Source organism: Hemibagrus wyckioides, linkage group LG03, assembly GCF_019097595.1.
Source record: "Hemibagrus wyckioides isolate EC202008001 linkage group LG03, SWU_Hwy_1.0, whole genome shotgun sequence".
In the NCBI taxonomy this organism is placed as follows: domain Eukaryota; kingdom Metazoa; phylum Chordata; class Actinopteri; order Siluriformes; family Bagridae; genus Hemibagrus; species Hemibagrus wyckioides.
The window spans coordinates 30,270,085-30,297,993 of record NC_080712.1 but is presented as its reverse complement, the minus strand read 5'-3'; the positions used below and the strand labels follow the sequence as shown (position 1 = coordinate 30,297,993).

General features: G+C 39.1%; 1 protein-coding gene across 5 annotated transcripts in view; it reads right to left on the bottom strand.

Annotated features, from left to right (window-relative positions):
- Window positions 1-27,909, bottom strand: part of ablim1a (actin binding LIM protein 1a) — a 31,151-nt gene extending 3,242 nt beyond the window's left edge. The window contains exons 1-19 of one of the 5 annotated variants that reach the window (XR_009204365.1): window positions 27,625-27,908; window positions 17,206-17,340; window positions 12,507-12,690; window positions 12,253-12,365; window positions 11,200-11,326; window positions 10,477-10,570; window positions 9,422-9,509; window positions 9,185-9,243; window positions 6,750-6,827; window positions 5,250-5,405; window positions 4,826-4,870; window positions 4,344-4,379; window positions 4,121-4,250; window positions 3,441-3,524; window positions 3,097-3,144; window positions 1,288-1,376; window positions 687-798; window positions 180-241; window positions 29-89 (exon numbers count right to left, since the gene is read on the bottom strand). Coding sequence is in view for 4 of the 5 variants with exons in the window: in XM_058386639.1 (XP_058242622.1) it covers window positions 29-89; window positions 180-241; window positions 687-798; window positions 1,288-1,376; window positions 3,097-3,144; window positions 3,441-3,524; window positions 4,121-4,250; window positions 4,344-4,379; window positions 4,826-4,870; window positions 5,250-5,405; window positions 6,750-6,827; window positions 9,185-9,243; window positions 9,422-9,509; window positions 10,477-10,570; window positions 11,200-11,326; window positions 12,253-12,365; window positions 12,507-12,690; window positions 17,206-17,340; window positions 27,625-27,712 (1,789 nt within the window). In the remaining variant the exon portion in view is untranslated. Of the gene's footprint in view, window positions 1-28; window positions 90-179; window positions 242-686; window positions 799-1,287; window positions 1,377-3,096; window positions 3,145-3,440; window positions 3,525-4,120; window positions 4,251-4,343; window positions 4,380-4,825; window positions 4,871-5,249; window positions 5,406-6,749; window positions 6,828-9,184; window positions 9,244-9,421; window positions 9,510-10,476; window positions 10,571-11,199; window positions 11,327-12,252; window positions 12,366-12,506; window positions 12,691-17,205; window positions 17,341-19,948; window positions 20,145-27,624 lie in introns of those variants that run through there. The other 4 variants (XM_058386639.1, XM_058386640.1, XM_058386641.1 and 1 more) reach the window with 4 other exon arrangements.

Genomic DNA, 27,909 nt, shown 5'->3' with positions numbered 1-27,909 from the left:
AGTATTCACGAGCAGTTTGTGAACGAACCTCGGCCTCCAGCATAGACGTCTCCGTAACTGTTGTACTGAGTAAAGTCGGTTGATTGAGGCTGCAGAAATGATGGAAAGACACTTAGTCCCAAGTTAAAACAGATATAAACTGACTGCAGTCTGAATTTAAAAAAATATATGTTGCTTACTCGATGCAACCCGCTTCGTCCGTAGCCAGGAAGTGAGCCTGTTTTGGCAGGAGAACTTGGATCTGCAATTTCAAGAATACACTCAAGTCAAGACATTATTAAAAAGCAGAGCTGAAATCTTCTATCACAAAGAGTATTTTTTATAAGTAAAGTATTAACACATACCTTACTGAGTAGGCCAAGAGTCATGCATGAACTGACGAATTTTAGCTAAGCTAGACGAATGCTAGCAGGACTAAGGGTTAGGGTTAGGGTTAGGGTAACCCTAACCCTAGCTAGTATTAAAAGGTTAGGAAGTAAAGCTAGGTACGCTTCATATTCACTGAAGCAGTTTGCATTGAAACAACTTTAATCAGATGGTACAGTCATGCAACAGCTTTATTATTTTTGTTAAGCTAGCTGACTGCTAATCGAGTGCTAGCTGAGAATAGTTTAGATCAGTCAGAAAAGTCACAAACGTAGGGTTATTGTGAGGGGAAAAGCAGGGATGTATGAGTGTGTAGACACCTGTGTTGCCGTTTGTTTGTCGCTGTGCAGACAGACTTCGTGCGTGACGTTCTTGAAACAGCTGCTTTTCCTTCTCCTCCTTTAGGATGAGCTTCCCAAGACCAGACTGCATCTGTTGGAAGATTACGGAGCAAAGTCCATACCAAATGAAAATGTCTGCCATATTATTCCCTATTTATGGGGGATAATGTCAGGTCGAGTTGGACTTGAATATTTGCTGAAGCTCATCAGCTCTGCTTAAAGATAATAGTTCAAAAACAGTGTTTAAATCTGTTCAAAGTGAGCTGGTAGATTGTGACTGTAAGAAAAAGTCAAGTGTTAAGTCAAGTCAAGCCTCTCAGATTGCTTGAGGCACCATCGGTATTAACCTCATTCAGCTGCACCAGAATCTATGGTCACGTGCTGCTGAAGTCAATACCAGAAAACATGCCATGAACATGAAGGCTTTATGTAAATATTCTAGAAAGAGAATGAAAACTCAGTTGTCATTAGCAACGGATAATCATAGATCACTGGATTGCATCTCTTTTTCATTTTAGCGTTTTAGTCAAGCCACATTGTTCATCCAATGGTGTAGTAGTCTGTCCATGCTTTAGGTTACCCTGGTGAGATGTTCTTCCTGGAGTTGTCTACGTTTCAGGAGTTCCTCCTCATCCTCCTCTCGGGATCTCCGTCTCCCCCCTTCAGAGCCTGAAATAACAACAGGCAATGTCTTATACCCTGTGTTTAATATGATTTTTAACTCATAAAAATGTTAAGCTTTTGTTATTTTATTACATCTACCATCGAAAAAGAATTGCCACATTTGAGTTCTATAGACAAAATTCACCAAAATGTCCAAAGGGAACACTAACGGATCTCTCTCTTTGCATAAATAGCTTGAAAAAAAAAGGTTTTCCCACAGCTTTATGACAATAAATAAATGAATATATGAATACATGGATGAATACAGACACCATGAGTGTGTGAAAAATAAAGATAAAATAAAGACAAGCAGATTGATGATATCGGGTGTCTGGATCGATGTTGCAGCAACTTTATGAAAACTTGTTCCTGTTTTTTCTAAAGCTGATGCAACAAGAAGAATACACTCTTAGAAAAAAAAGAAGTTCTGTTCAAAGAGCAACCTTTCTTTGGATGATTAATGGCTTTATCTGATGAAACCACACTTAAGTGTGTCAGATTTTTATTATTTTTTTTCTAAGAGTGTGGGAGTGTTTTCCCATCTCTGTCCTTGCATCATTTTTGGCATGTACTCAATTCACAGCCAATAAAATGTACAAGAGCAGAGATTAAAGCAAAAAAAAAGTATGTTTACACATGCAGCGATCAGTTTTCACCTTCAAATTAAATTAATAGCTTTTAAATGACTTTCAAAGACACCTGTCATGTTAATACAACTATAAAATTAATGTATTCACCAGACAGACTTTAATAACGAGATGCTTTTACACTACCAGTGCCTTACATAAATATTCACCCCTCTCTGAACCTTGTGAAATAAATGTAAATTCTATTTACAGAAAAACTAAAAATTGCGAATACATTGGTTTTAAGCCCTTAAATTTGTGTAAATTATTTGTGTAAATAATTTTGAAAACAATGCTGATTGCAACATTTTTACAGTTATTAATTCCATTTCAGTTCCTATCATTAATGACGGTGAATACATGACACGGAAGACACGGTAGGTAACAGCAGCATACGTGTACTCCATGGATCTAGATCGCAATTGATAAAATGAATATACAAATGATTTTGTGATCATTTAGGTGAAAATGATGAAGTTCGTAAGAACCAAAAGTTCATAAAATTCATACACTGTATATGAGCGACGGCTTTTCCAGTGCATTCAACCGAAACAGAAGGCAAAGCCATCACTCTTCATCCACTCCTTATTCACACAGTCGAAAGTCTCAGTGGACTACTCCATTTAATCCACTAAAACGGGGGGGTGGGGTAGGGTGGGGATAGGATAACAGCAGCAGCAAGCCAGGAGTGGTGTCTTTAGCAAATAGGAGTTGTAGCGCTGACATACAGTACCTAGAGTACCACTGGGTGACAGACACAGCCAGCACTCGGGCTCTATCTTAGGTACGTCTTCAGGATCGGGAACAAGTGCCGAGGGAAATTTGGCCGATTTGATGATGTCGTCTGCAGAACTGCTTTCGGCTGTAAAGTCAGCCGGATCTGGATTATAAAGCAGGGGGAACTGGGATATAAGAACGAGCCTAGCTCACTGAATAATGAATAGATGTATACAGCAGTGGGAAGGGTTTGTTAATTACCCACATGATTTGGGTTGATCCCCAAGGGGTTGGGTTGATTTAAGGAGTCAAACACAAGCATCTGACCTTTGCATTCCCTTTAACCTTGCATTATCTGAGAAGAAAAAGGGTTCTGTCCCTACCATACTGTTTGTAGATGGGTGGCTTCCTGTACATGTTGACGCTCTGATCTGGAAGAGAAAGACAAGAATGCTTTTTTACTTCAGCGCTCTAAATAAAAAAAAAAAGGAAGTCTATCACTAAGAGATCTACTAGCAAGAGATCTGCCATGCATCGTCACAAGACATGGTAGAGAGTGTGATGAAATGATTGTTCCTGAAAAGTGGGAACCAGAAAGAAAAAAAAAACTTTCACTCAAGACTTTTTACATAAACATACAGCTCGAGGACGAAACACGAAGAGTGAAGCATATATACGATGTGACTACACACACAGGACAGGAGGAGCTGCATCGCATCCTCAGTACCTGGCAGATGGAAATGTTTCGGGGTCAGGGGGAGGGGGGGCGTGCTGGCCCCAGGGGAACTCCGCCCACTGGATGGCTCGGGGCCTTGAATCAAAAAGGGTCATAGGTCAACGAGGATAGGGCTGGAAAGACCTTTTTAGTCCTTAATGACCAAAACAAGGCGAATCAATGCTTGAAGTCGATTTCATGTCCAGAAGGGAATAATTCAAATCGGATGTCAGAGGAGAATTAATGCAGAATAAATCTATAGCAGGAGCTACAGCAGATTTTTAATGAAGCAGAACAGAATATTTAAATATCAATTATTTATTATTGGCAGTTCAATCTAAAGAAATTTATAAAATATTTATTCTTCAGATTTTCCATATTACGAATAAATAACTGAGCAAGATGAAGGAACACCAAGGAACTGGTAACGGAGGAAGGGGTGCCAAAATTTAAGTTATAGTTAGCTATAAAAACATTTTTTGAAATAGTCTTAATAGTAAGTACAGATTAAAGTATTTATTAGTCAGTAAAGTATGAATAAAGTATTTATTCAGTCAATATTCAATTCACATGTATAAAGCTTCTTTATTACAAGAATTAGAATAATAAAGAACATTCTTGCCATTTTAATAGTTTCTTTTTTAGATAAAATAATTCTCATAACCCATAATGTATCTGTTCTGAAATCTTACCTGGTCGGTGAAAGTGTTGTGGGGAGCGAGACAGGGTCGGCGTGAAACAGTGACGGTTATAGATGGGCGAGCCGATAGAGCCCTGACTCGTCGAGCGCTGCAACATGTGACCCTTTATGTCATAAAAACTCTATGAAAAACACACACACACACACACACACTCAAATTCAACACTCCTGAAATTATTGTCAATTGTGATTGATTCTCAGATATTGGTACGTACATCTGCAGATGGGATCGGTGACATGGTTCTTGGTGTCTGAAAGAATTCAGATAAAATAAATAAATAAATAAATAAATAAATAAATGTATTTAAAATTTTTATATATTCATTTTTAATTCATTATTGCAGTGTTGGAAAAATCAATGACTTTTTAGATCACTGTATGACATTATTTAAAATAATAATAATAATAAAAACAGAGCCATATGATGTTATAGCTAAAATGAGTTAGCAACAGCACACTGAAGATGGAGGATGAAAGCATGAGAAGTAAAAGGAATTCATTTACACTGATGTACACATGTCAAATAAAAATAAACATAGATGAATATGACAACTGACACACACACACACACACACACAAACACACGCATGCACATGATTTAATATTAAGCTGCTACAATGAAAGCCACAGTGACGTATAGACGGAGTGACGAGGTCAAGATCACATGTCTAGGTCTTCTATCTGGAGCACGACTTACTCGATCGTCTGGCATGGGGGAGCGCTCGCGCCTCAAGCTCTGAAGCTGTTAACAAAGTGTAGGGCCCAAAAGTCTGAGTCCACTACCAAGAACTGCTTTTATTTCATGAGTTATGAAAATTAATGAGCTATATTTTGATATTTAAACAAAAAAAAACAAGCAAAAAAGAAAAATCAAGTGAAGTGTAAACAAGAAATCTCATGATAATAATAATAATAATAATAATAATAATGATATTGTGTAATAAATATCAACATAACTGATGGTCGTTAATGAAATAAGAGCAGTTCTTATTATTGGACTCAGACTTTTGCACCCTACTGTTAAATTAAGGGGATTATATTATAGTTTATGTATAAGAGCAGTTGTAGTGTAGTTCTGTTCACACACACACACACGAAGAAATAAACTGATCAAGGTTTACCTCTCCAACACTCTCTCTCTCCTCCATCTCGTCGAGGGAAGTGGTGTAAAGCGGCTCATAGTTGATCAGGTCAGGGCGCTCGATGTCGTAAATGGCTTTGACTTTGGGAATGGCGGCGAGATCCCGATAATCAAGAATCTCATTGTCTACTTTTGCCTGCAGGGGAAACGTGGAGAAAAAAACCACACAAGCACAGACAAGGAGTGATCATAAAAGGACATCGAGCATTCATATTGTAAAAGATGTTCATGTTTAGGTACAAAACAACATCCGGAAAAAAGAAAAAAAAAAATACTAACAAGGATGTTTGAACTTGCTTTTTAATGGAAAAACGGAAAAATCATAATCGTTAATATCAGGGTTTATTCCTCATCTACCTCAGCTCTGCTTTTACTTATCAAACCTCGTACTTTTTATCCATTTACATCTACAATTTATGCTCGTCGAACGTCCATGAAAAAAGTTGTCACTTACGTTGTAGCAGCTGTAAACAATCGTTCTGTCACTAATCTCTATTTATTTCTCTCTAGAAGTGCCTTGTCTTTGAACTGAGAAAACTTAAACACTTATCCATGTCAGAAAAGCTATAGCTCTACCCCTGACACTGGAGTCTCCTTCTATAACCGTTAAATAAACATCTCACTACTTAAAACTTCACAATTATACTTTTTTTTTTTTTTTTTTACATATAAACTGATCAGGCATAACATTAAGCCAGGTGAAGTGAATAAGACTGATGATCTCCTCATCATGGCACCTGTTAGTGGGTGGGATATATTAGGCAGCAAGTCAACATTTTGTCCTCGAAGTTGATGTGTTAGAAGCAGGAAAAATGGAATTTGAGCGAGTTTGATGAAGGGCCAAATTGTGGCTAGACAACTGGATCAGAGCATCTCCAACACTGCAGCTCTTGTGGAGTGTTCCCGGTCTGCAGTGGTCAGTATCTATCAAAAGTATCCTCAAAAGTCTTGTAAGTCCTTTAAGTCCTGTAAGTATCCTTTAAGTCCTGTAAGTTGTGAGGTGGAGCCTCCATGCAACTTACAGGACGGAAAGGATCTGCTGCTAACATCTTGGTGCCAGATACCACAGCACACCTTCAGGGATCTAGTGGAGTCCATGCCTCGAAGGGTCAGGGCTGTTTTGGCAGCAAAAGGAGGACCAACACAATATTAGGCAAATGGTCATGATGTTATGCCTGATCGATGTATATATTTATGTGGCGTGTCCATCATATACCTTCCTGGATATGTTGTTACTATAGAAACGATAAGATGTTCTATTGTCCGAGCTGTTTTCATAGAAACGTAATCAGCAGTGTCTGACCAATCAGACATATAGCCTGCATCTTAAGGGTAGAATCCATATGTGTGGATATGCATTTGAGGATGATTTTAAAAAAAATGAATGATAGCAGAATGTTCTGTTATAAACATTTGCTTTAGGTTTTGTATAAGTCTGTGTATGTGTGTGTGTGTGTGTGTGTGTGTGGGCAGCACTTACATATATGGTGTGACCCGGTGAGCTAGGTATGCTTGAACAAGGTCTGGAACACACACTCTCGGATGACGAGCGTGTCGGCTGTGGAGCGAACACAAGTTTAGAACCAGCAACTAACACACTCATTGCCAAGGCGTGTCCACCAATCCTTAACGGAATACATATTACATATGACATAATTTACAGTAACCATCTGAGTGATAAGCAGGAGTGTTGAAACTGGTGTCTTAATCAGGTAGTAAATCTAACTGGGATTGAACTACTGGGTGTTGAAAGGCAAGCACGGGGATCTCCACTGTGGGGGGATTAAAAACATCATTTTTTTTTGAAGATTTAATAAACAAAATAGCAGTACAAACGGGGAATCACCCGAGGGATAAAGAGAAGTCATCAAATAACACAGGAACCCACCCATAGCAGGAGGGAGAAAAAATCAACATAATTATGAGATTGAACATGAGAGGAATGAAGGCTTATGATAAAGCTATTCTATTACAAGCGACATCTTGCCCCAACCCTGATCCAGCAACATGACGTATGATGACCATGGACTGGATCTGGAGATGAAGCACTCTATATACCGCAAGGTTCAAAGGTCTCACAGGTCTGAGGTCTGAGTCTACCACCAAAACTGACTTCTATTTCAAATATGACCTGCTGGTGGAATCCTTAAACACTCAACATCTCTTTAAAAGGCTTAACAACTTTAGAAGATCAGCCAAACAAAGAAGCATTCCAGGAATGTTTGTTATGTAGTACAAAGTTGAACTTAACTTTGAACAATAACACACAATGCCCAAAAGGTTCCTCAGTGGTTCTTGGCATAGATAAGAGCTCTTTGGTTACTTCTTCTCAAAACTTTCTCTAACATTTTGTTTGAGATTCAGGTAAAATAAAAGCTTTAAACTTTCCTCAAGCTTAAACAATGTGTAGTGGACATTTACACAGAATTATTTACATTTTCAGAAGATGTTTTAACAGGTGATTTGACAACTGAGGTGCCATTTAAACATTTAAAACATTTATTTTTGTCATTTTTGCATATCAAAAATAATAATATTAAAACCAAAAATGAATGATGTGTTAAATCCTTTCAGGTAAAAAGCATTAAGCATGAGCAACCGATGGTTCAATTTCATAAATTAGCAAAAATACAAAATATGGTTAACTAGCATTCATGCTAATTCCATAAGGATATCCTAACATTTAAGTGTTTTAAATTGATCTTTTTCTTGTGATCTATAATTTAAGTCAAATCACAATATCCGTTAACAAGGGAACTTATTTTTCTTCTTCCGATGATGAAATACAAACGATGCATCTTATGCTAGGTGGGTTAGGTGGAATACTAAAATCACATTTCATAGCAAAAACAGTATTTTAATGATTACTTTTCAATCTGCAACAGACCACTAACTGAGGAAGAGGTTTTCGTTAAGATTTTAAGGTATACCTTTACTTTTCTTGTAATTTCAGCAGGAAAGAAATGAAAGAAACCCTAATGTTGGGGGAAAAAAGGATCAGTAGTGGACTCAGACTTTTGAACCGTGCTGTGTATATAGAGATGGGGTATTGTTGTGCAAGCGGGTGCGTCTGGATGTGGTTGAATTTTTACCCGCGTGCTGGCTAAGTGCATCGGCATGTGCGCTTGAGAGATAAATAGCTTTAAAGCTGCAGTTTGTAATATATCTCAATGACGTCCTATAATAACCGTATGACATCTAAGTGTGATTTAGAATATTCAGAATATGGACATGCAGTGAAGCTCCTTACATTCTGTTCATTTGAGGTTTTCCGGCCCATAAAGAGGCTCCACCCCTTGCTAAATGAGAGCTAGGGAATGAGAATTGGGTGAGCGACTTGGAAAAGGAAGGTTGTCTCTTTCTTTTTCTTTCTATTTGCGGTTCTACATGCAGACCACTGAGTGCCGTAGCAATTACAAACTGCTTCTTTAAGTGTTAAGTAGCCAGTAAAACGGCTCATGAGTCTCTGGAATGTATGTATTTTAATTAAACCAAAGTAACATCAATCAAAATGTCATGTGAGATCTTTTCAGCCAATGGTGAGGAGAATCACACAAAGCTAATCACAGCATCGATGACTGGGTAACATCTCAATGACAAAAATGCCAGTGGATCTTTGTGCAATGGCGCTCTGAGCCGGGGGGAGCATGGCGTCCGTGTGGCGCAGCCGATAGCAAATACAGTACCTGCCTTTCGGATTTGGCGAGGAGAGCTAGCGACGCGGGCAACAGCTGTGGAGGAAGGGAAAGCGGACGTTGGACAACACATCTGGGGTTAAGAGAACCTAAATACGGAACCTTCACACCCTTAGGCTCGGAGAAATCTTAGCGTCATATGTATTGACAAACAAAACACGGAGACAGGAGGACAGGATGAAGCGAGCCGGAACGGGTAACGACATGAGAAGACTCTCACCCTTTGTCTGTCCTCTGTTCTTGTAGAGCTCTTGCAGCCCGGATGCCAAACGGTCGATCCTACAGAAAGAAAAAAAAAGAAAAAAACACACACACAGGCTCAATGAAGACTCATTAAAGACTTAAGAAACACAATAGCCGAACTCTCAGCAAAACCGGATACTCAAGAACCTGTTTGATAACGACGGCTGAGAAAAAGCAATAGTTTTCGAAGTTCATGCGAAAGTTAGAATCTGACCTTGCAGGTACATCTTCTCTCCTTCAGTGAACATCTGATTACATCTGCTACAGCGAGCACAGCTGGGATGGTAGTGTCTGTCACCTGCCTAGAGACATCACACACACAACACAAAACACAAAATTGTGATTGTAAATAATAATCAAAAATAAAAAATACACACAAAAAAGCAACCCACAGTGAATAGAATGAAGCGAATGGAAGATAGATAAATAGATCTGAAAAGTTGCAGCCTCGTCCTTGTGTACAAAAGTGGGTGTGTGGGCGTGTGTTATTTACAGAGTGAGTCACAGTAAATGTCCATGTATCCATATGTTAACACTAAATACATTTATTACAATCTATATCTTTAAATATCATAAATATATGTTGGAGCTTTTAATAATATTGATAAATATTCCTCAAAAAATGTAGCTCAAACCCTCTGCATGAACCATATAGAAGGTTCTAGATCCATTCCTGGATTATTTCCATGCTCCTGAAATACTGCCATCTTTTCATAACACAGAATCTGACGTCTTTGCATTCACAGCGTGAAGGTAAAATCTCACATTTTTCTCACACCCATAGTCACTGTGGAATAATCTAGAGATGTTTTCTGGACACAGTCTTGTTTCTGTACTCACCTGCCTGAAGCTCCATGCACTCTGCTGCCTCCTAAAGCAAAGTGCACTTTAGAAATGCTTTCATGACTCTCAGAAACAGAAGCCTTTGCCTTTCAAGAAGCTCTTAGATGAGAAAATGCCTCGAGTGCGAGAACTCCGTCTCTTAATTAATTACTCCTATAATTACAGCCGAAGGTTCTACAAGACGTTGAGTGCTGCTACAAGCTCTTACAATCACAAACACACCCTTCTCTTGCTTTTAGCACAATCGCCGGTTTACCCACCCACACACACCATCGCGTCTAAAGTCGCACGATTGTATCTCCAATACAACCTGGAATGAAACCCTTTAAAAAACATGTCATGCCATGTGGAGTGGAAATGTCTGTACTACTAGAAGAAATAATAACCCAAGAGAAGCAACGAGAATGAATCCAGGTATGGTTCTACCTCCAGCACTTTGCCGGTGATGAACTCATGGCAGGCTTCGCAGCGCACTCCAAAATGGAGCTGATAATCTTTCTCACAGTAGGGGGCGCCATCTCTGGAGACAAAACATAGAAATAACCCGAAAGAAAAGACAGGATTTAGGGCTAAACAATCCAGTTTTACTGTATGTTTTAGCATGCAGACTAATCCTACTGTTTTGAAGTCAGGTTCAGGAATGTGTTTTTAATATGATGTAACTCACATCATAATAGAAATACGTCACGAAGCCAATATAACGTTTTTATAATGTAATTATAATGTTTCCTGTGTCTTTCTTTGCAATTTAATGAGTCTATGTAAAACATATGTGGTCTATAATGTCGGTTTAATCTTAAAATATTACTGAGTTAACACTTAAATAAAGGATGAAGAGTAAAGGTGCTATGTGCTAATCATGTACTAATGATAAGCTAACCTTAACTACACTGTAAGTCTTATGAATTCAGTTGAATTGACCTCTGTATAAAACATTGTGTGTCTCCAGAAAAGCTGAGTGCTATACAGAAATGTTTCAATCTTCCAGCAATGAATTACACACAGGTTAATGTATACATTTCATTTATAATGAAATATCTATCCTCTGAATGTTGAGGCCAGAAAAACGACTGTGCTGAACCCAACACTGAATATACAGATCTTTCCCTGTGCTTTGAAAGTGTGTGTGTGTGTGTGTGTGTGTCTTACTTGCTGATGTACTCTCCTGTCAGTACTTTTCCACAGGCTTTACATTTGAAGCAGCCCAAATGCCACTGTTTGTCCAATGCCAGCAAGGCCTGCCCATTCTTAATATCCCTACCACAACCTGCACAGGCTGTAACACACACACACACACACACACACGCACACACACACACACACACACACACACGGACATCTCATACATTTTTGGGCACCTACGTACAGTATTCGTCAGCTTGGATGTGTTAATAGCAGTTCACACATGTGAACACCAGGGGGCACCAGAGTCACACACAATGTCTCATCTGCGATCTGAAGCACACTGTGGTTTAAAAATAACTAAATAACTTAAAGCAGCCACAAAGCAGCATAAAAGACAGACAATAAATGAATTAATAGACAAACAAACAAACAAATAAATAAATGTGTCATTTAAAAGAAAAACGTGAGAAACCTGTTCTAACCTGTTATGTTATCGTTTCTAGAGTAACAACGAATTCACTGATTCTGCGGATTCATGACTGCGACTAGTAATGAATCTGTGACTATAAACTACGAAAGGAATAAAACGTTGATTATTTTCCGCTACTTTTATTTCCTACTTATACCATTATAGCGACACATCCAACTGGACTAGACTGTACTGTATTTAACCTGAAAAGAAATTCCGAGGTATTGAGGTAATACCTGAGGTTGATTTTGGTCAATTGCTCCTTGATTTCAAACTTTGTAAGTAATATAGTTCAAACGTGAACAAGACAAGCGCTCATGTCCTGTCTAGAGAAGTCTAAGTCTCACTTCTCTAAATCAAACGTTTTCCTAGATCTTGCCTGTTAAAAGTTGACATACTGTAACCTTAGCGTGAAACCAGATAGTTCCTGAAAGTGTTTTTCCTCCTGAACCCTTTGCTTTAATAATCCAGAAAGAGTTAAAAGTGAAGCAGAATTAAATCTGTGTACTAGCTGCTCTGTTAAAAGTAAAACATCTTGTTCTTCAGTGAACGTAGTGAAAGGTAATGAGCTGTCTGGAGTGTGTGTAGTGTGTTTAGTGATATCTCACTGCCAGGTCCTGTGATGTCCTTAGAAGGGCCGGGGGACATGGGCTCAGCACAGTACTGACACAGGCAGTCCTTTCCATTAAACGTCACTCTGTCTCCGGCGGGAAACGGCCTTCTGCGGGACGACAACAAAAGACAAAAACAAGACTTAGTGATGACAGGAAGTAGTTTGTTTCTGATTAATTTCTTTCTGTTGGACATTCAATAAGCCATGAATATGAGATTCATACAAAGGGCAGTTATTTTTGTCTCTTACTTGCAGACGGTGCAGACGAAGCAGGCAGGGTGATAGGTTTTCCCCAGTGCAGTGACCACCTCGCCCTCCACGAACTCGCCGCATGCGTTACAGCGAGTGCCGTGGATCTGCTGATAGTCCAACGTGCACAGATAGTCTCCATTTTTCATGAAGAATCCACCCTGTGCCAGGTCGCAACCGCACACTAACACACAAACGCACAACATTAAGGCATACTTGTGGGTAAGATTCTGTAAACTTTTATTTTATTTTTTTGTAGTGTGTGTGTGTGAAGGTTACTGCATCCTTTCAGAAACAAATCACATATATGTCACCCTCTAAGTTTTTGTGCTTATGTGAGAAGACATAAATAAATAAATAAATAAATAAATAAATAAAAAAAACCATTTCCAAAAATCGACATGTTGACACAATTGAATCCTAATAATAAAATAAATCATATAAATTTAAAAATAAAAGAATCATGTGTAAAATAATGAAAATAAAAAGAAATTGAAAAATGCATACACAAAAGAATCATGTGTAAAGAATCACAAAAAAAAATACATTTAAAAAAAAAAAAAAAACATGGGAAAATATGTAAAGAAAAAAAGATCAAATAAAAAAATTAATATTTCCAGGTATAATAATAATAATAATAATAATAATAATAATAATAATAATAAACATCAACATAAACATCTGTTCATATTTTCGTTCCCAATAAATAGAACATTATTCATTTTCTTCTCCTCTCAGCTAAACAAGTCCAGAAATAAATCTGTACAATGGTTGTTGAAAAGTCCTTGAAGCAAAATCCTTGATTTTTTTTGTGTGCTGCTTTTCTATTATCTAGAGATCCCACAAGGTTACATCTTACTTAGCATCTACTGTGTTTTCTTTTTAAAAAAAAACGAGGCCATTGTTCTTAAAATAGTTTGAATAATGTTCTTCAGCGTTCCCGAAATTCAGCACCCAGCCTCATCAACCCAAGTCATTAACTTGGACAAGAGCTCTATCCCTGCCACAAGATGCTTTATATAGTACAGTTAGTGAGTCATGCATGTCAAGTGTGTGTGTGTGTAAAGTGTGTGTGTGTAGAAAAGTAACAGTCTCTCAGCAAAGGCTGTAATTTATTTAACGACTTTATATAGGGGCAATCACGCCAAAGTGCTCAGCGCAGACCGGGTCGTGACACCTATTTAAGTCAATAACTTGTGTTTGGTTTGTTTGTTTCCCCCCAAAATGACTAGATCTTATACCACAGCTATTTTAAAAATGAACTTTACAGGCAGGATGACGTGTGTGTGTGTGTGTGTGTTGGGGGGGTTGGGTTGGGGGATCCCCACAAATGCCGTGGTCCAATGATGAAGCTGAAGTAAAATTAAATCACCAGATGTTCAAATTCATTGACTACATAAAACAAAATACACATTATTTTACTCACTATGTATTTACATCAGTAGTAGTGACTTGCCTGCTCACAGGACTACAACAAACCATGCAGTGTTGCTTATAAAACATAAATGTAGCACTAATACATTTCTATTACCTCTTGTTGACATTTACTAGACTTCACAGCAGCTGTATTTTGGTCATACTATGATTTCACCCCATACAAAAATTCTCAGCTGTTTGCTAGAAGTAAATGAACATTTTTGTTTTCTTCCTAAAAGTAATGGACTCTTCTATATTTTTGTACAACATACAATTATTATGGACTTTCTAAATGCACTAGGTTTCACTGACACTGGGAAACGAATAACTTCAAATAAAGGAACTTTAGAGGATAAGCCTTCTGGAAAGCCAGAAGTTGACCATTAGCAGCTAATTCAGGAAATGTAATACGTTTTCTCTCGTTTTTTGACTCAACACTCCACCAAACAAACTGTCAGTTAGAGGATAAAGGACCTTGAGTGGTGCAACATTTAACCTCACGAAACAAGAAAGCAAAACTGGCCATGCTTTTTGGTTGGTTGAGATGGAATTCTCTCTCTCTCTCTCTCTCTCTCTCTCTCTCTCTCTCTCTCTCTCTCGCTCTCTCTCTCTGGTCAATCACTTGTGTATGTGGAAGAGGAAAGAGGGCAGATAGAACTTTCCTTTCCTCTGAGTCTGTTACAGTGCCCTGTGATGCAGCAACCTGCCTAATATTGTGTTGACCCCCCTGACCTGTCGAAGCATGGACTCCACTAGATCCCTGAAGTTGTGCTGTGGTATCTGGCACCAAGATATTAGCCACAGATCCAAGTTTTGTAAGTTGCAAGGTGGGGCCTCTATGGGAGGACTTAAAGGATACTTTTAATAGATGCAGACCGGGAACACCCCACAAGAGCTGCAGTTTTGGAGATGCTCGGGTCCAGTCATCTAGCCATCACAATTTGTCCCTTCATCAAACTCGCTCAAATCCTTACGCTTGCCCGTTTTTCCTGCTTCTAACACATCAACTTTGAGGACAAAATGTTCACCTGCTGCCTAATATATCCCACCCACTAACAGGTGCCATGATGAGGAGATCATCAGTCTTATTCACTTCACCTGGCAGTGCTCAGAATGTTATGCCTGATCGGTGTAAATGATAATAATAGCCAAGCGGGAAACTATATTCCTCCTATATATACAATATTGTAGGAGCAGATGTAGGTGGAGACAAAGATTTCTAGTCAAAGTGTCCATCATGAGAAATGTAGGCAAACTTAGCAGCCCACCTGACTGACTGAGACTGAGTGAGATTGTGTTCTGTTCTAGAAAGAAGCTAAAAATACCAAAGATGCATGGAAAGATGTGAAGTACCAGAGAAAGCCTGGAGTTTCTGGATTGTCTAAGCTCACTGTAGGAAACTGAGCAATGGCATGACATGCGATGGAAGTCTCTGGCACTGTAGCACCATATAGTTTTCCTCATATCGCTGAAACCTACCGTCACGACTTGTAGCAATACGACATACGTCATCTGGAGGTGGAAGAAGCCGAAGCAGCTGTTCCTTTTTCCCCCCTGTAAATGAGCATGAGTCACTGCTCCAGAGTGAGATGATGAGTCAAACTCTGTGAGGAACCTATACCACAGAATCCCATCCGAGATTCTATCTAGATGGATCTCTGAGGGTTTTCTCCAGGTTCTCCAGTTTCCTCCCACCAAGTGGATTAGCTATTTAAGCGTTAATGGAGGTGTCTTCCAAACTCTTCCATTCCAACTTCAACCCTGATGCAATCCGGACCAGGAGGAAAGAATCAATGAATAAATTTCCCGTGCCCATGCAGAATGAGAGTACATTCAGATCAAACACACAAGGAGAGGAGATGTGTCACTGTTTCAAAATCGATACTCAGCAGTCTTAATGAAAGTCGTGACTCTAGTGAGAACTAGACCGAGAAAGAGAGATGCAAAGAGAGAGATAAAAGAAAAAAGGAAGTAAATAGTACAGAGATAATCAGCTATAGTCATTGCAGAAGAGATGGAACTACATTTCCTGAATCAGCAACACAGTGATCCACAGAGCCTACACACACACACACACACACACACAGAGGATATTCAGCAAGATATTCAGATTGCTATCATAAGAGTATCAGGTCTCCGTCTTCCAAAAATCCAGGGATTTGAAGTCACGTTATCTTCACTGCATGCATAAACGATTTTTTGGCAAAGCTGCACTTCTGACAATCCTCTGCAGACGAGCTGGCTTTCATCTCACGAAGCATCAGACACAAAGGAATACATTAATATTGGATCCCAAATATTAGAGGCATGCTCTAGATCTACAAAAGACATCACCAGTCATAATAGTAGTACATGCTGTCCTGGGGTTAAAGGGAATCAAGTTTTTTTAGGCTTTTTTTCCCCCCAAACCTTGGTAGCTTAGTGGTTAAGGTGTTGGACTATTGATCAGAAGGTTGTTCGAGTTCGAATCCCAGGTCCACCAAGCTGCCACTGCTCAAGCTGCTTAACCCTCAAGCTCAGTTGTATAAAATGAGATAAACTGTAAATCGCTTTGAATAAGGGCATCTGCCAAATGCCAGATATGTAACCCTGCGGTATTTGTGTTATGTTCACAAGCAAAAGAGATTCAACCACATATCAGGATCTCTCAGGGGTACTTTGGGGTAACCAAGGACTCAACTGTCACTCAACTATCCTTTTACATTGTCTGTTTGTTTATTTACCTTCACAATGATGCTTGTTCAGTCCCTGGACTGAACAGCTTTGCCTCTGAGCACCATTCGACCTCTTCAAGTTCAGGTTCACACCACCCAATTACTACACTCCCACCACCGGTTTACTCGAGCTGATGTTTGCCTACAAAACCAAAAACAGACGAAGACACACCACCCTCGAAATACTGCAACACGCTCCTTCAGATCCTCCAGCACCATTCAACTAGTCCTACCATCCATCTCTCAGCATACAAGGAAGGCATTGAGACTCTTCTCAGTTAGGTGGTGGTATGAGCTTTGTCTAGACGTCCCATGGACAATGTACCTCTTCCTAAGTGTTGTTTGTGTGCTTTTTTTTGTCATATAACCTCGCTCATAAAGGACTATATTCTTAGTCCATGACCCAGTCAACTAGTATGAGGATTACTGAAAGAGATTTCAGTGAGTCGCTCTGAATACGATCATCTCCCAAATGGCGTATATTTCAGAATCATTCTGATTCTGAGATCGAGTGAGCATGCTTGAAGATGGTCTGGATTACAGAAGACTGTCATCTCACAGACACTCACCTTTGCATGTAAAGCATTTGATATGGAAGTGCTTGTTCTGCACTCGTAACACCTCGCCCTTGCATGGCTGGCCACACTTATAGCACTGGATGGAAGGCTTCTCCTGGCGATGTTGAGCATCATGCGTGTGAGTCACTGTTGAGGACACAGAAATGATATGTTTAGCATGTGTTTAGTCCTGTCTTGATAATCTTAAAAGAGACACCGGAGAAATTGTGGAGTCCTCACAAATCACCAAACACTCACTTCACAAATAACAGGCGAGTGAATATATTATAGACAAAGGCATTTACTTTAACATGCCTTTATGTCATAAACTATGTAGAGAGAATATGCAGTGTGTAGAAATGACATCTAAAGTTTATGGCACTTTTCTTGGAGTAATTTTCTTGGCTTAATAAATTCTCACCTTTTATTTTGTTTTCTCTGTTAGTAGAAGTATAAAATCATAGCATCATTAAAATTTAATAAGTAGACTTTATTACAAAACTAAAATTCAGATTAAACTAGCATGCTAATAGAAAATACTTAATACAAAAATATATTTCTTGTAAATAAGGACGTTTGCATGATTAGATAAAGCTGAAGTCAGAATTGTTTTAAAAATTATTTCTTCATTTTCTATACCCACACACACACACACACACACATAAAAATCCAGGAACTTACAGCACAGCACCTTACAACAACCCATGGATTACAATAAAGAGAAACGTCCAAGACCTTGAACCACAACCCAGTAATCAACAAAGAAATGTCTCTTCTGCAACAGGAACCAGTGATGTCCATTTCTGATCTCCCCCCAGGGACAGATTTCACTGCTGCACAGCCAGCCTCCAAATAACAATATGTTTTAACCGACAGATATCAGAAGTGCTTAACATTGACTCCATGCACATACACCTAGTATAATACACATAATTCAATAGACTCTCAGGTTCATGCCCTTTGTGTATGTTCTAAATGAAATCCTATTCATCAGCATGCTAGCATAACATGGCCTTTGAAGCCTGGGTTCATAAATATTCATCAGTGCATTCATTTCCGAACTCCCTCCACCCGTCGCGAGCCACACCTCCCCTCGGCGTCCCATGCTGTCTCAGCCCAAACAAAGCCTCAGCACGAAGCATAACAGGACGACGTGACCAAACTTAGCTTTGCCAGACCCAGCGTGCAATTTAATGCTCATCTAAATCTATTAGCACATAGGAAGAGATGATGAAAATTACTAAACTTTAGATTAGCTAGGAGCAGATTTCATCTCATGGCCGGATATCTGACTGTCTGACATGAGAGATGGATTATTCGATAGCGCTGTTCAATTCTCAAACCTGATTGGCTAGAAGGTTGAAATTTCTAGAACAGCATATCTCATAATACCTCCAGCTGAGACCAAAGATTTCTATTCATCTTTCTTGTACTGTATTGTTTCCATAGTAACGACTAACAGAGGGACTTGCAGAGAATTTCCTGTAAGGAGTCTCCAGTGTCAGTGTCAGGAGCCAGTGTTAAGAAACAAGTTAAATCAATGCTTTTTCAAGAAATATCAGTGTAGTTTATTGGGTTTGTTTGGCATGGTTGGGTCTGATGCAGAAACATCTCACAGCTACAGAACAAAAATACTTCCATTTCTAAATTTATAGCCGAGAGAGAAAGAGAGAGAGAGAGAGAGAGAGAGAGAAACTGTCAAGGAAATTACATTTGTAGCTGCTATTATAGCACAATGTCATATTCTACTCCATAAATGCATGCATGATAATTCCAGGAATAAAGAAATAAGTTAAATAAAATAAATAAATGGATGGGGTTTTTCTTTTCAAGGTATATCAGTGTACTCCATTGGGTTTGTTTGGCTTGGTTGGGTCTGATGTCTGATGCAGAAAGATCTCACAGCTACAGAACAAAAATACTTCCATTTCTAAATTTGTAGCAGAGAGAGAGAGAGAGAGAGAGAGAGAGAGAGAGAAAACATGCTAGAAAATAAATCTAGACCATGATATAAGCAGAACTTTGCTCCTGTCACGCTCCTGTTTCCATCCACCACCCGCAGAATGTTACTGAGACTGAGTCATCCTCACATCCTCATCTATACAATCCAGACACACACTTTTCAACCAACACACACGCCGTGGCTGCGTCAACGAGGTGTTCAAAGAGGCGTTTTGTCTAAAACAAGCCATCACAGGACAGCCGACAATGGACTGCACCTCTAAGGAGGGTGTGTTTCCATGGTTACGGCTGCGGGCCACCCCATGAGTGTGCGTCCCATTTAAAACCGCAGCACTGCAACGCAGCAAAGGCGAGCGGCAGGATTTATAGCTCTGTACATCTACAGTCTCTAAAATCGCTTAAATCAGTCTGTCGGTCATGATCGCTTAATAATCGATGGCTCAGGATGAAATGACTTTATATCAGTGGAATGTCAACAGCTCAATCCGACACACAAACTTAAAATGATTCCGAATCAAATGACTCGTGATGTTATTTATTTATTTATTTATTTATTGACGAAAGCCCGTTTTTAAAGACATAAAGCAGCACTGCAGTATCTCTTGAGCATCACGTCTAACTGCTTGGGAAGTGTGTCGCCTTTTTCGGCACAACTCAAAAGACCCGGAATAAACGTGAGCATCGAGGTTGATTCATTTAACGAGAATGAAGTGGCAACACATCAAACAGCTGGATAAAGACTTCATGATAGGCACAGTGCGTTCCTGATCACACACACACACACACACATCACCTTTCTTCTTGACCATGACCATCAGCGGTGAGATGAAGCCTGAGTGTTAATCCGTGTCGATGCTCCAGTTCTCGTGATAATAGAAATTGAGCGAATAAAGGATGTGAATCAGGAACGGATGAACGAGACAGTCGGTATAAATGCAGTGTGCTTGCTCTCCAACTCCCTGTGCTTCTTTCTCTCTCTTCCCATTCTCCCTCCCTCCCTCCATCCGTCTAACCCCTCCCCCTCCCTCTCTCTCTCTCTCTCTCTCTCTCATCCCTCTGTGGGCTCACCCATCTCTCGCTGCAGTATTGGGGTTGCAGGGGCCGCCATGTGACAAGACCAGAATATGCTACACAAATACACTGCTTTAAAAGGGCATACACAGGTAGAGCTTAAAAGCTGACAGAAAAAAATTGGATATTAAAAAAAAAGAAAAAGTGCTTTCTTTGTTGTGAATTTCTGAAGATAAGGTTTGTATTTAACAAATATAATATGACATTTGAAATGAGACATTTTGAGATTTTAATAAATTTTAATTAAAAATTTAATAAACAAAACAAACAAAAAAATAATAATAATAAAACAGTTCTCCGCAGTACAGATTTTATGTCAATTAGGCCAAAGATGAAGCATAACGGATTCCCGTGGAAAAAAGTAGATGCTTCCAGAGTGGTCAGTCTCTGAAGAGATGTGGAGCAGAATAAGTTTTTGGATCAAGTCTAGAAAAAAAAATGAACTACATTATATGCAATTTATTTAGAAAAATTCAGCTTTTACATTTTATTTGACCACTGAGAAAGCACATACTTTTTTTTCTGTAAGAATAGCAGATGCTTTTGTAGGCCGAGTTTACAATATTTTTTTTTTAGATTATTTATTTATTTATTTATTTATTTATTTATTTATTTATTTATTTATATACTTTTAAAAACTATTCTATATTTTTAAACACCTTTTAAAAAAAAAAAAAAAAATCTCAAAGCCATAATCCATAACCCATAATTTTAACCCCATAAATCAAATCTTACCCCTAGCTCATTAAAAAACTTATTTAAAAAATAAATAAATAAATACATGGCAGAAAAGAATTTAATATATGAAATTCATCTTCAAATACTTTAGTGATCTTCTAAAGCTCCATTACAGTATATGTAAATATTGCAACTTGTAATAAATGAACTGAATGCTACTTACAATCCCCCAATTACTAAAATACTTATTCTGTGTAGATGAATCCCAAATAACTCCATTTAGCTTCCAACAGTACAAAAGATGAAAAAATTCATAGGGGGTGAATACTTATGCAATGCAGCAACAGATGTGTTACATGTAAAACTTGTTCACATGCAGAACGTACAAGCTGATAAGCTGATTTTGTGTATTTGAATGTAATTAACATGCAAATTATGCATGAGCATTTGTACAATATAGTGCAAATATTGTGGGTGGAGTTTATGCAAACAGATTCCTTTTACACCTGTGTGTAAAGTGAACCTATTTGCATATACTCCGCCCACAATGTCTGCACTTTTACTTAGACATTTATAATACTTTATAAAGGGATAGGTTTCCAGTATGCATTAGGCCATTAAAGTGATCATGTAAGAAGCTAGCTAGCTCATTTTCTGATATAAATATAGAAGCCCAATCAAGTCACGTTGCCATTATACACTGTGTATATATATATATATATATATATATACATAACAATAATATACAGACCTGTCTTTTAAAGACTGTCATCCTTTCTAACTCACAAGACTCATCAGCAACATTTGTATTTGTTTTTTTTACTTGAATAATTACACAGTAATGAATAATTAAATAATTATGACTCATCAATGTTTGTCTAACATGGACAGCACTTTGCGCAGTTCGGGACCTTCAAAACTATTCCATTAGCTGAATTCACTACTTCGACGTTCTCACCCTCAGAGCTGCACAACTCAGTGCTTCCAAAATAAACGCATCACTTGTATCATTTGCAGGATGTGAAAAAGGGCTGTCTTTTTTCCTGTGTACAATATAGTTGAACCAAAGATTTAGGACGGTTAGTTCGTTGGTACATGAATATTCACAAAGTTGCTGTGAGATTACATCATTCACTTTGTGCTCTTATAAATCCATTCAAACACACAATAAGCACAGGGGCATGCACTAATAAAAGTAACCGTTAACTGCAAGTGAAAATTACAACAATATAATACTGATTATTTCATTTTTTGTCCTGTATTATAGTTTTTGTTCGAATTTTGACTGACATATATATTTCTACAGCATCCTGAACCACTGCCTGATGAATAAAATGTTAAAATGTAATATCGCTATGCCATGATTTATGGGCCTCAATTATTTTTACTTCCTAAACATGGGGGTGGTTTATCTCCTGCACACTGATTACAAGGTTATATAACTTGCTCCTTCATAAGCACCTCTTATACTGTATACCAAACAGTCTAGTTAATTACTTCGAGCTTGTTAATAACAGCTAATCTATGGTCGGTGCCTGTTCAATTCACTTTCGTAATAATCGTTGAATCTCCCAAACAGTAATAATGCAGGGACATGGAGCAATGATGTCAGAATGATCAACAGTAGATGTGTATGCAAGAAGAATGCAACTGCAAGTTAAAATAGATTGATGTAGTACAAATCTCTAAATCAAAATAAAGACTTTTTTTTTCTGGAACATAAATATCTGGCAACGCATATGCTAATGGTGAAACACTCCACTACTTACAGTTACACTGATCAGGCATAACATTCTGAGCAGTGAGAGGTGAAGTGAATAAGACTGATGATCTCCTCATCATGGCCCCTGTTAGTGGGTGGGATATATTAGGCAGCAAGTCGACATTTTGTCAAAGTTGATGTGTTAGGAGCAGGAAAAATGGACAAGCATAAGGATTTGAGCGAGTTTGACGAAGGGCCAAATTGTGATGGCTAGACCACTGGATCAGAGTATCTCCAAAACTGCAGGTCTTGTGGGGTGTTCCCGGTCTGCAGTGGTCAGTATCTATCAAAAGTGGTCCAAGGAAGGAACAGTGGTGAACCGGCGACAGGGTCATGGGTGGTCAAGGCTCATTGATGCATGAGGGGAGCGAAGGCTGGCCCGTGTGATCCGATCCAACAGACGAGCTACTGTTGCTTAAATTGCTGAAGAAGTTAATGCTGGTTCTGATAGAAAAGTGTCAGAATACACAGTGCATGATGGGTCAGGGCTGTTTTGCAGCAAAAGGGGGACCAACACAGTAATAGGCAGGTGGTCATAATGTTATGCCTGGTTAGTGTATAAAGCACTCCAATGTTAGCCTTTATGCTTTTGGGTGGCTTGACTGCAAGCATTTTCTTGGGGTTCATTATTGTCCATAAACATGTGAAGTCTTTGGTTACTACAGACGGATAAATAAATTCGATTTAAACTGATTTTGTATTTAGCTTGCAAAGGAGAGCCATTTACTGTTGTTGTTGCAATATTGTTACCATATAAATGGCTGTGTGGAAAGTTCTCCCAGTTTCCACCCCTCTGGCTTCTGAGTTTATTGAATAGGTGGTCTGACTGACTATTAAAAATAGCCCTAGGTGTGTCAGTGCTATCATCATGACAAAGCTAAAGCTGCAACTATGTTTTCCACTGCAGGTAATTCTTCAAAACTTGGTTTATTCGGCTCTGATCAGGTGTATTTGAGATTTCATTCAAACGAAGCTATTAATCAGACCATTAATGGTGAAACCGGCTGCTTGTTAATGTACCACTTGTAAACAAGATACATATAACACACAGCCCTGTCAGCAAAAACGTGAATAAAATGCAGACTAATGCAATATCTAGAGTACTAGTGTAACGAGAGTAAAGTGCACAGAATCATCGATCAAAAAAAATAAATGCCAGAGAGGGATGATGATGGAGCCAGAGATGAAGAAACCCAGCCAAAGAGCTTAAGCATCTATGCTGTACTCAGCACAAAAACCTAGGCACCATACTGAAAGCTAACTGCAGGTAGAGGACGCATGGATGAACCATCTGACTTGGTAGATCGTGCATGAAAACAGGGTTGCTAGGGATGTGGTTTTAGGGCAAGATGGAATAGATTGCAGCCGTCAAGTTGTTGTTTTTGAAGCAAATAATCATCAATAGCTATGATGTACAGAACTGTTTCTGTCATAAAATCGAATTGAAAAGAGGATCCCGTGCCCGGCAATGATACTGCACATCAGCAATGTGTTCATTTACATCTCTGCCATTGGGCAGACGCTCTTATCTAGAGCGACTTACAATTTATGTCATTTTATACAACTGAGCAACTGAGGGCCTTGCTCAGGGGTCTGGCAGAGGTAGCTTGATAGACCTGGGAATTGAACTTTCCGATCAGTAGTCCAACACCTTACCCACTAAGCTACTAGATCGCCATCTGTTAGCCCCATGGTGTAAAGACTGAGGGAAACAAATCTTGATTTTCTGATACATATACTGTTTTGGGGATAATTTCATGCATTCAGGATTGAAATTTTGCTGAGACATGGCAACCCTGCATAAATAACACATTCAAGAAGTTGAGCCAGATACAGGCGGATACGTTATCTATCCTGGGAACCCTGGGTGAGAGATGCGAATGCATCCTGGAGGGCATGCAAGGTCATCACTGAGAAATAAATTTGCATGGGAATTATTCAGCATTGCCATTTCACCCCCGGCATGGTTTTGGGGAGAACTGGAGAACACACACAGGCAACCCAGAAAGAAGCCATGGTGAGGATGTTTTCTTTCTTGCACAATTTTCTGCAAGAAATATCTAAGATAGATGGTCTATCAGATGTCATCATCACAGCTCTGCCAGGAAGGACAGAGGACTAGACCCAGAGTGAGATCTATAAACTTCATCTAGAGCAGATGGCCAGACAGAACGTATTGTTTTAATACCCCTGAGGCTGCATCATGAGCTCTCAGCCTTCCCCTAAGAGAATTACCTCTATGATTATCTTCAAGGGTTCGATCAGATAATGCTGACATAGCAATATTCCTCTGGGAAAAACTTTTGCATTTTACTGATCGTGATCAAGCCAGATATTTATAAAGCTTCTGAGAATTCTCAGTAAATAATTCATAGCTAAAAGACTGAGAGCACGAATGTGGGGTAAAAGTTCTCAGGGTGACTCATGGTTAGGAGTAGGAGTTGAATGCTCTACACCATTTATACTACTGGGTTGCGGGAAACCTGGAGCCTCTTCCAGGAGACTCGGCGCACAAGGCGTGGTACACCAAGGGCGTGATACCAGTCTATCGCCACATTGGATAATATAGAGATGTCAATTAGCATACAACACATGTCTTTGGACTGGGGGAAGAAACCAGAGTACCTGGAGGAAACCTCAGGCACAGAGAGAACATGCAAACTCATGGTAGAGAAGGGAATCTCAGAATACAGACAAACGAAAGTCTATTATTTAGACGTAAAACTGTATTAATAATCATGCCAAAATATTAGTTTTGCCACAAGTTGCTTGGTTTGAGCAGAGACACCAAGATGACCACAGAGCCAGAGAATCTAAATATATAACAGATAATGCTGAGTAAGAACCGAAAAACTTTATAATTAAAATGAATGTTTTATATTTTTTTGGTTTGAATATTTTTTTTATTCACAGTCCACACATTCTCAACCACATCCTGCCATTTAACTCGAGATCTAATGAACCAGGTGACCACACGAGGCATGTCCCACATAGCTGGCCTCAATCCGCCATTATTACATTATTTCTTGTCGAGTCGCGGGGGATATTTAATTGAAAAAAATTATACTATGATTATAATATATTGATGAGATCAGCAATAAACTGTTATATACCGTGACTCGCATGGACATTAGTGTGTGTCCTAACATTCTCTATTTAACAGTACTTTGTAAGGCTTTGTACATTGCTGAAGTAAGAATCTTAATGCGATTTTTTTTGGCCACTGGTTTAGTGCAATTTATCTCCTGATGATCTGATTTTGAAACACAATTACATGTACAAGGCTAAAAGCATTACGCAGCCATCTACTGATGATATGAGCTTCACTGTTTTGGTCTGCACTTCTGCCCATTACATGTGGTTTTGATGCATCAGAGGAATGCAGTAGATATGGCCAGGAACAGTTCCACCACGCCTTTTCTTCCACATCTGCTTCCTTCGTATCATTACCAGCTTCACCAACGTTTAGACAATGGCTTCTGGGAACACTTCCAAACACTTCAAACCCTTGACCTCTTTTCCCAAGAGGCTCTGATCCTCCTGATCCACAAACAGCCACAAGACCCTTGCAGTTCACAGTGTGAATATTGAAAAGTCTGTCAAAAGGCTGTATTAAGTAGGTAAAACACCGTTATAGGGAAATAATCAACACCTCAAAGTGATTATTTTTCCTATTCCTAATTCATCTATTCCTGCTTTTTATTCATTTATAGTTCAATTTAATATCTGTGAAACAAGTTAATCCTTTATCCCGTATGCTACAGCAGCTATAAACGGTTGTTGCATCAGCTCTTCAGCCTTTCTTTCTTTCCTGTATCGAAGTTAATAAGACCAAAACACAGCTTGGGACAGAACCAAGAAACAGGAAATCGATCCTAAATGAAAATTCGTACTGACTGAAGCATTTATGGATAGGCTTACAACGTATGCGAGGCATCCACCATACATGTCCCTGTAAATGAGTTACTATAGAAACGCTAACGTGTTAGAATATGTGTATTTATAGAAAAACCTGAATTATCACTCACATTCACGGCACAACAATTGTTTTATTAGGTCCTGCCCACAAAACTCCATAAAAGGCAAAGAAAATTATACAATGACTACTAAACGGTGGAAGCAGGTGCGCTAAGACTTCCAGTAATATAGCGCAGCCATTGCAGCGCATCAGCTACACTAAAAGCTACAATTCTTTTATATGGCAAAATTTCCTTTGTAATAAATCATTGGTTAGTCTTATTTATAGTCATAAGTCATTAAGTCATTATGTGTAATTGAAATCAATTTGCAGAAACTCGTCAACAATTAAACAACCTGCAGCCTGTCAATCAAAGTGATGGCTTTTAGTAATGGACCCGTACATAAACATACACAAATTTAATTGTAACCAATTAAAGCAATTATCCTACCGAAATGCTCCGGCAAATGATTTCTGAATAAATAAATTTGCATCCAAGTTTGATTAATGAGGCCTAATATCTGGCTGGTTGTTGTAATATGAGAAAACGCTGGAGGTGGTATTGTTTCATGTGCTGCTCCACTACATTAACTGTCCTTCGGGAGCAGCGGGGAGAGGAAGCGAGGTTCACCAGGGATGCGAGGTTCATTCGCCTTTTCTTATTTTCCATCACATGGCAGACTGTGACACGGTGAAACTAGGCACCGCTTCTGTGCTTTCAACTCCAGTTGGCACTAATTTTAGCTTAGCACTACCGAAAACAGTTAACACTTGAAGAAAAGATGAGGACAAAGCTCTTATGAGTGCTCTGGTTTCACCTCAGCTCACTCGAGACTTCCGTTCAATCAGCTAGCATCAATCCCACTGCAGAGATTTAGGGACAGCTCCCAAAACAACAGGGAATACACTCACACGCCAAAAAGAACCCAGACTTACACACGCATGCTTGTCAAGGTCAGGCTCTCATACACACGTTCACTGCTTTCTAGAGAAGCCTTACCGTCAAGTCCGAAGCAGGAGGTGATTTTTTGGGCGTAGTTGCACAAGCCATCGTACGCAGGCTGCTGCACTGTACTCCTCTCACCCATCTCTGCTCAGACATAAACACAGAGAGCGCTCGCTCCTACTCACACACTCCCAGGACGGCCTTGGCAGGACATTCTGAGCATCCGTACTCATCAATAATTCAACCACACACACACACACTCAGAAAAAGTGCTGAGATGGAGCGTCCTTGCTGTGTGTGTGTTCTCGTAGCAGAAAGGTACAGGTATTGTAGAGCAGG